The following is an 8,664-nucleotide window of genomic DNA, read 5'->3' as shown; positions in this document are numbered from 1 at the left end:
GGCCTCAAAAAGAAAACTTCTGGAAGCTTTTGGGGCTAGGTGAGGTACTTGAGGGTATAATTCTCTGGCCAGCCCTTTAAAAGTTCTGAGAAAACTTCACAATAAAAGCATCTAAATGCCAGGCCCATCAGCAAAGAAGGTTAGTGCTACTTTCATTGTCAGGAAAAAAAATAATAATAAGAAAGAAAGAAAAAAAAAAGATAAGCAGATGGGGCAATTGAAAGGTTACATCTTTCTTTTGGAGGTGGTTTGCTTTTTAAAGGTTAACTTGAATGCTTGACTTTAAAAAATCAAAATCATCAGCTGCAAACGCTTAAAGCAGTTGGGGGTAGCTTTTGAAGAAGAAAACAAAGGATCTGAAATGTTTGAAATTACTTAGCCCCCATATAAATGGTGCTTGTATATTTATATGCTTGCTCTACAAATGCACACACACACATACCACAACTCATTTCTCTTCATTTCTCAAATATGATTGCTTGTACTCAGGCATTTTCTGTTGACACAACATAACTTTTTAATAACTTGTTAGCTGTTCTAATCATTTGATAGTATTCAGAATACAATGCAATTGCAAAATGAACCAGGACAGCATTCTGCCTAAGTCAGAATCTAAAGCTACACACAGGAAACAGCTATTTGCAGCATCTTCAGCTCCTGCTAAAGAGAGTCTAACAATATATTTTGCTGTTCACATTTATGTATTTCAAAACCTAATAGCCCATGAAAAAAGTATGAAGAATACATCTCAAGAAGCAGATATTAAAGGTACCAGCAAAATAATAGACTACATTTAACTTCGAAGCATTATTTTAGGCCACCTACATCATTAATGACTTTTTCTTTGTGATAGGTGTTGGAAAAGAGAATGCACAGGAGGGTTGGCTTAAATGTTGGCTTTTATTACGTTTACTTGCTGTGAGTAAGATTATTCACAAATGCAAACACACTACTCTTCAAATGTTTTCTTAAAAATTATTTGGCCTTCACAGTCTAAACAGATATTTGAAATATGGAGTCATTTTGAAGTAAACATTTACCCCTAAAATTTATCTTTAAAATATCCTACTAAATCATATGTCATAGTGTGATATTTAATTGTTACACTGTGATATTAAAGCAAAAGGGGCATCAGGTACACAACAAAAATTAGACAGTTATAATTCCCAATTTGAGGTAAACTACATCTAGGAATAGGAATGTTCAAAGAAAAGATGAACTCATCATTTACTATCTTCTTAAATGCACCAGCAAAATTACAAAAGTACCGCTATTATCATGTTTATCATTATCACACTCATATCAGGTTATCAGACAACCTGATCTCAATGAAAGTGGGAAGGATTATTAATTGCGGTGTTATCTTTTCTAGAGAGAAGAGATGTCTTTATTCCTCTTTCTATTTTTAACTAATGTCTGGACCTAATGTCTGGAGTCACTTCAAATGCAAGTCTGTTAATCAGTTTCAAACTTCCAAACCAATTGGGGCTAGCTTTTGCTTCGCAAATTTTTGGAGCTAGCAGCAATTCCTGCTTAGGTATTCAACTTCCATAAATCTCACTAAACCTTGCAAGGTGGCGCTCTTTTCATAAAAAAAGCCAATATTATTGTTATAATCAGAATAACATTTTTTAAAAAGTTAAACACCACCCTCCCCAGTGTTTGATGTGGTACAGTAAGTGCAGCAAAGTCCTTCCTCAGCAAATAAGACTTTGTTGACTAACAGTGACAAATATAAATAGCAAGAGATGAAAAGACAAGTCAACAAAGGATTCTTAAAGAAATTGAACATTTTTATCTTGTAATTGGCCAATGGTATAAACTGAAAAATTAATTTCACTTTAAAATAGATGTATCTTAAGGGGTTGTTATACTTTGTGGGGTTTTTCCTCTTGTTTTCTTTCTCAGAGTCAAATATGGCCTGTGGCTTCCTGAACAAATAGAGTATATTAAAGAATCAGGTCCATGGCCCCTCTTGCCCAGTGAGGTCAGTTTCTGCCGCCTGCTCTGCACCTCCACACCCTAGCAACTACAGCCAAGGGCCTGATTTGTGATCTCCGGCTACGTTGTCTGCCTAATGGGGCGATCATGCAAGCTACAACCAGAGACAAAGAAGCCTGCGTTCCTACCAGCGCAGCCAACTTCATGGAAGCAGCATAGCTTGCAAATCTATCAAACTAAACTGCAAGAAAGACAATCTGATTTAGAGAAAAGGCATTCTGCTACAGTCATTAAGCACAAGTAATTTAGATTTTTTATATTGTCTCCTCATTTACAAATTTACTGTATCAATGCCAACCAATGGAACGAATTTCTTAAGTAAATGAGAAATAAATAAAAGAGATAGAAAGATAATCAAATTACTTAAAATAATCCTCTTCCCTAGATGTATTTTTGAGAGAACTAATAACAGTGGCAAAATCATAGGAATAATAACATATCATAGGAAGTAATTAATTTAAATTAGCATCATGTTTGAAGAATATAAGTGAAACGCTTTATGGACATTTACTTTTGTACAAAGAAGGAAGGCCTGGAAAAGCATGCATCGACATCCTGAAAATTAGTTATGGTCATAAATGGTTTAATTGAAGACAGCAATTTAAAATATGATATTGTAAATCTGCAACTCAGTTTCAGCCCGGGGAATTTAATCTAGGGGGCAGCGGAACCCTCGGCTGCAAGTTCATTTGCAATGTTGCAGAGCGAGCCCCTGAGCTTCTGACAATTCGTCTACATTAATATTGATGTCGCCTGTGCAATCTATTCCTGTTATTTTTATGGTTGTTATTCTACATCTGCAAAGGTCATTTAAATTATACTGCGGCCGAAAATTTGTTTCATAAATTTTGATATAAATACTAATTACACTCTCTCGGAGAGCCAGCAGGGTAGCATTCATTTATCACGTTTATACGACCTGCAGTGACAGAAAGGGAAGGCAAGGGAGACTGGAGAGCTTTTCTGGAGACCCTTTAAGACTGGCAGAAGAGGCAGCAGGTTGCTGGTGGGTGAAGAAGAAATTCCTACCACAATCACGGAGATTTAAGAATCTTTAATAAGGTACGAAAGGTTACCAAACAGTTCTGGAAACTAAAGTGTACATACGAGTTCTTCTAGCCATAAATATTGAAGAGCTGTAACATGGATAAACCGGCCCTTTACATGCGGATAAATATGGAAACTAGGAATTATATACATTATGTGGTTGTATCTTTTGCCAAAAGTAACGGACAGTTATAGTTTATATCTTTTTTAATATCACTTTACATAAACAAATGGAACAGTTTGACACGCAGATCCAGGCTCGTACTATACGAATTCTTGACAGGACGTGAAACAACATTTTACTGCACTAAAGTACTTAGACTTTGGGACGAAATGTTTGCACTTTATACAAAAAAAGCACATTAATACCAATAATATTGGGTTAGGTCGACGTGGAGACTGTAATCGTACAAAGTAATTCACATTTTGGTACACATTTACTAGAACATTCTTGCCATTCAGTACAAACAGTTGGCTTTCGGCCGCCCACCCCTCCCCCTCCCCCCGCCCATCCGGTCCCTCCCCCCTCCCCCAATGCAAAGACCACAACGCCACAATCCCACCCACCCGCTCCAACCGAGATATAACTATTTACAGAATTCAACAGTACAGTTTTAAGCTAATAATTCTGTATTTACAAGAAAACAAAGAAAAAAAGAAGCCGAAGCCCCAGAGAGCCCGTACCAATCCGACAAGAAACTGGCCCTCGGGGTTGGCGGCATTTGGTCAGGTGGCCTCCTCCCCCTCGACCCCCTACCGCACCTTGGGTACCAAGCCTTTGCCAAAAAAAGAAAAATAATGAAAGCGAAAGGAAATTTTTAAAAGGTTGATGCTTCCTCTCTTACTCGTCCTGGGTCTATTGGCAGATTTTTTAAAAAAGGATTGCGGGGTCTGTGTGGGGGTTGTTTTGATTCGCAGGGTTCTTTCAGTAATGTTGTGTATACGTGTGTGATCAGTCTCTTAAATAGGGTTTTGTTCGATGTTTTGTTTCTGATTTTAAACGTACCATTCGTTAAAATTGGAAGAGAGCGCACTGTGGCCGGCTGTGTGGTGGACTGCGGAGGAGGAGGGCGATAAGGAGCTTGTGGTCGGGTTGTCTGTGGAGGGAGACACGATGGTGGGAGGCGTGGAGGATTCGTAGCCAGAGCTGGCGGCCGGCGAAGGCTGCGAGCCCTGCGAGGAGGATTCGTGGACCTGCAGGAATAAAGTCGCGTTTTTACGGACATAAAGAGCCAGTGCGGCGGCCGACTTAGAGAGGCGAAGGCCGCGAGTGCCCTTCCTCCTGGACCCCTTGGAGCCCCCTGAACACAGGCGAGGCCCGATCAGCGGGACTTTGGGCTTGATTTCTCTGCACAGGCCGGCAGAAACCGTGCTCCTGGGAAAGTCAGGGTCCCCAAGACTCACAAAAGAAAAATAGGTCTGGGAAGAGGGAGACTGGATATGAGGCCAGAGACTGCACTTTCTTTCCCTGAACTTTGCTTGTCCATGTTTAGGTGAGCCAGAGCTCAGGCCTGGGCGCAGGAGTCCAACTCTTGCGTCTCACTGGCAGCTGCAAGGGCAGCAGTTTCCGCAGCGTCAACCCCCTGCAAAAGCCCTAGCTCTGGGCCAAATTCAGTGGCGGCCTTTGCTCATACTCGCCTCTTTTAACTTTTATTATTAAACCAAAAATTTAAAACGGCCTTGGACATTCCCATCCCCTTTTCCAGGTCCCGCCCTACCTTCTCTGCCCAGTTCCACTGAGTGGAACCTTTGCCTTCCCGCTTCCTCTGGCTCCCGCCACCGCCTGTCTGCCACTCGCCGCCCGACCCCAAGCCGAGAGCCAAGAGAGCTCCTGCCTCAAAGGGGGCGACGAGAGCGCGGCGATTACCTTCATGTGTTTGCGCAGCGAACTGGGATGCGTGTAGGACTTGTCGCACATCTTGCAAAGATAGGGCTTGTCGCTCGTGTGCACGTGCATGTGCTTCTTGCGGTCGCTGCTGTTAGCGAAGCGCCGGTCACAGCCCTCAAACTCGCACTTGAAGGGCTTCTCCCCTGGTGCCAAAGTAGAATGAGAGGGGTCTAATTAGAAAAAAATACCGCGGCCGTTTTTCAAAAACTAAACAAATAGACAAAAATTAAAACAAAAAGCCAGCAGCCCAGGATTAGCACTTTGCAAGCTTAAAAACCCGGAACGTCAATAAATTCTTACATCTGCAGTGGAATTATAAATATCTTAACTCTATTGTAATCCCTAATACAATTGGATCTACATTTTATTTTTATGTTTAAAAAAATTAATAGTAGGAGGAGTCGGTTTTTAGCATCAGATCTGGAAACTCGTATTACCCACAGCTACACACGATTTCGGATTGCTTCCACCTGGCTCCTGGTTTCTAGTTTTCACGTTTGCGGCTTATTCTCCTGCCCTATTGCTTTTCTCTCCTCCCCCTGCCCCCTCCCCGACGCTCCGCATCCCCTGGTCGCCTCCTCCAACCCACCCCACTCCCTACATACACTCACATTTTATAGCGTAATCTGGGCCGGAGAGAACTCAACGCCGCAAATTCTTCCCTGACTCGGGCGTTAAACCCGAAGTCTCAAGCATGGTTCTCAGATCTCACCCGGGAAAATCAGAATAGGAAAGGAGACCCAATTCCCGGCCTCTTGGGGGCAGGGGGGCCCAGAATGTTTTGCCTGATGCCAGGCTACAACCCTGAGCTCGTGGGAACTTTTTTTTTTTAACTGTTCCGGACCTGTGTCTTGATTATTTTTAAAGGCCAAAGAGGGGAATCTGGTGTTTTGAAAACACCCTCATGGAGTCTAATAGACAACAGGTTCTTCCTTGCCTTCCTCGGACTTTCTCCACCCCTCAAACCCACTCTTAAAACCAGTCACTACTAAAACTGAACTCTTCAAATATGCATAAAGCTCCAAAAGCCTCCTCAATCCCAAATTATTTCCTTTCCCCACTCTGTCTCAATTCTTTCTGTCTCTGTTTTGTTTCTTTCTACGCCCTTAACCAGGCCTCCTCAATTTCCTCAGCTCTTTCCTTTGGCAAAGTCCTCAGTGAAGTGCACGGAGAGAGATGTTGGCAGCAAGCAAGGGTTTAGATTTGTCTGCAGCCTGAGCAGCTGGCGCCTCCGCGGCTGCCGGGAGCCAGCCACTTTCTCCGGCTTCGAAAGCACCAAGGTCTCCGCCAAACCAGGTTTGGCTTCCTGTTCTCCGACCTTTTTTGTTTCTCATTTAAAAAATCTATATACCCAGCTCCTCCTCGTCCGCCCTGTGTGTGTGTGTGTGTGTGTGTGTGTGTGTGTGTGTGTGTTTTCCATAATTTCAAGCCAGAAACTAAAAATCAGCGCACACTTTCCCTGCCTGCCTGCCGGAACCTGACGCCCGGGATCCCACCGAGGCTGCGTTTGTGCGACCTGGCCGCTGACTTTCGGTTTGGGTCCCAGGCCCAAGTGGGAATGGGTAGGGGTCCTACAGCTGTTTCCGTACCTGTGTGCGTCCTTTTGTGGATCTTTAAATTCTCGGAGCGCGCGAAGACCTTGCCACAGCCAGGGAAGGGGCAGGGAAAGGGCTTCTCGCCCGTGTGCACGCGGATGTGGTTAACCAGTTTGTATTTGGCTTTGAAGGGCTTGCCCTCGCGCGGACACTCCTCCCAGAAGCAGATGTGATTACTCTGCTCCGGGCCACCTACGTGCTCCACGGTGACGTGCGTAACTAGCTCGTGCATGGTGCTGAAAGTTTTGTTGCACGACTTTTTGGGGTTGGCCAGCTGCTCGGGCTCGATCCACTTGCAGATGAGCTCTTGCTTGATGGGTTGGCGCATGTAGCGGAAGAAGGCGCCGGCGCCGTGATGCGCGGCCATGTTCACGTTCATGGGCCCGTAGCCATGCAGCTGCGGCGCAGCATAGTGCTCCGAACGCGGGCTGGTCACCTGGCCGTACTGCTCCGGTCGCGGGTACATGTCCCCCGAGAAGCCGAGCCTCATCTGCCCGTTGACCACGTTAGGCGACGCGTGGCCGGCAGCCTGCTCGTGAAGCCCGGGGAAGAGGAGGTGGCCCGCGGCGTCCGTGTGGCCGTGTGGGCCCCCGAAGCCCCCGGCCGATGCAGCAAAGAGGCTGTGCTGTGCGCTGGCTGCCGCCGCCGCGTCGCCAAAACCCCGGTTGCGGAACAGAAAGTCCCGCGTGGAGTTGAAGGCTGCGCTGGAATAGGAGCCGACGTGGCCCGGGTGATGGTGATGGCCCAGGGCCGCAGCAGCCGCGTAGCCTGGCGCCTGCGACGTGAAGGCCGTCTGGCCGGCCGAAGCCAGCTCGTGCGAACTGGGGTTGAGCTTGAAGGCGCCCATGCCGTCGGCGAACGGGTTGATGCCCAGGCCCACGTCTCTTTCGGCCACGTCGCCCGCGGAGTGGTGGCGGGACGCGCCAAAGGTGGTCACGCCGATCGCTGGGTACTGGGGGCCGGCGTCCAGGAGCATCGTGGCTGCTCGGGGCGAGCCCCGGCCTCCCCCGCCCCCCCCACCCTCGCCAGCCGAGGAGGGAAAATCGGGAGGAGGAGGAGGAACAAGAGGAGGAGGAAGAGGAGGAAGAAGAGGAGGAGGGAGGGGGAGTCGACCCACCTCGCGAAGTCCTAGCCTGCAGGCAATGGCGCGGCGCGCCCGGGCGCTGGCCGGGCCAAACGCAAAGTAGCCGGACGGCTGCGGGCCGCGAGTAACGCAGGCTCCAGCGCCCGCCAGGCAGATTCTGCCGGCCCGGCTCGCACTTTCTCGCCGCTCAGTCTCTGCCGAGAGGGCCGCGCGTCAAGGCTGCCCGGGGAAAGGCATGGAGCATCTCAGCCCCCCCAAAAAAACTTCCTCCTGGATTTGTAGCATAGAGGAATGTGAGCGCCAGTGCCGCGACTGCTTCGCCCTCTCTCCGCCTCGCGCAGCGCGCCCCTCCTTACTTCTCCACTAGCCCCTCGCCCTTTCTTTTCTCTCTCTCTCCTTTCTCTCACGCTCGCCTCCTCGCTCCTTCACTCTCCGTTTTTCCCTCTCTGCTTTTTGCAAAAAAAAAAAAAAAAAAAAAAAAAAAAAAAAAAGTGGGTGGGGGGAGAAGAAAGAAAGAAAATGCCAAAGAAAAGGCGCAAATCATGCACAATATTGTCTTTTGCGGTTTATCTTCCTGGGGAGAAACTTTCACCTCCTCAGCCGGGCGGTGAGCGCGAGACTGATAGCAGCAATCATTCCTGCAGATAAATGAATTGAAAGGACGACACCGTCCCCCCCTTGATGAATGGGAGCAGGGGGGAGGTGTCACGTGCTGCCGACGCTGGCGCCCATTGGTGCGTCCGCATTCCCCCCGCCCTCAGCCGCCGCGCCAACGGAGGGCGCGCCGAGGCGCCGCGCGCAGCTCATTGGCCCGCCCGCCTCATCAATCCCAGGTATTGTAAAGCGCTTGACATCCCCTTTTGACAAACCAGGGCTGCCAGAAGTAGCAACTTTTTTTTTAGCCAAATTTTTTCCCTCTTCTCACGGAATTTTTTTTTCTTTTTTCTTTTCTTTCTTTCTTTTTTTTTTTTTTTTTTTTGCCACGATTACTTTTCCTTCTCACAGTCATATGCATTCCTCTTCCTCCCTTGCCCTCCCGCACCCCGGCG

The 8,664-nt window shown here is 47.3% G+C and overlaps 1 protein-coding gene across 1 annotated transcript; it reads right to left on the bottom strand.

Moving 5' to 3' along the window:
• Positions 1-3,040: 3,040 nt before the first annotated feature.
• On the bottom strand, positions 3,041-8,570 carry ZIC1 (Zic family member 1). Its single transcript, XM_516806.8, has 3 exons — positions 6,526-8,570; positions 4,916-5,079; positions 3,041-4,242 (listed from the first exon to the last, which is right to left on the bottom strand). The coding sequence occupies exons 1-3, from the start codon at positions 7,505-7,507 to the stop codon at positions 4,045-4,047; spliced, it is 1,344 nt and encodes a 447-aa protein (XP_516806.4). The 5' UTR covers positions 7,508-8,570; the 3' UTR covers positions 3,041-4,044.
• Positions 8,571-8,664: the final 94 nt, after the last annotated feature.

The sequence above is a fragment of the Pan troglodytes genome, chromosome 2, assembly GCF_028858775.2.
Source record: "Pan troglodytes isolate AG18354 chromosome 2, NHGRI_mPanTro3-v2.0_pri, whole genome shotgun sequence".
Taxonomy (NCBI): domain Eukaryota; kingdom Metazoa; phylum Chordata; class Mammalia; order Primates; family Hominidae; genus Pan; species Pan troglodytes.
Note: the sequence above shows the minus strand (reverse complement) of the source record. Positions and strands in the feature narration are given on the sequence as shown.

Bases quoted from the DNA above. Each gene is read 5' to 3' on its own strand.
- ZIC1 (XM_516806.8), bottom strand. From the start codon at position 7,507: ATGCTCCTGGACGCCGGCCCCCAGTACCCAGCGATCGGCGTGACCACC. The intron at 5,080-6,525 runs GTACGGAAACAG...CTTTGGCACCAG, and splicing joins CCACAAAAGGACGCACACAG to GGGAGAAGCCCTTCAAGTGC. The intron at 4,243-4,915 runs GTAATCGCCGCG...TTATTCCTGCAG, and splicing joins CGCTGCGCAAACACATGAAG to GTCCACGAATCCTCCTCGCA.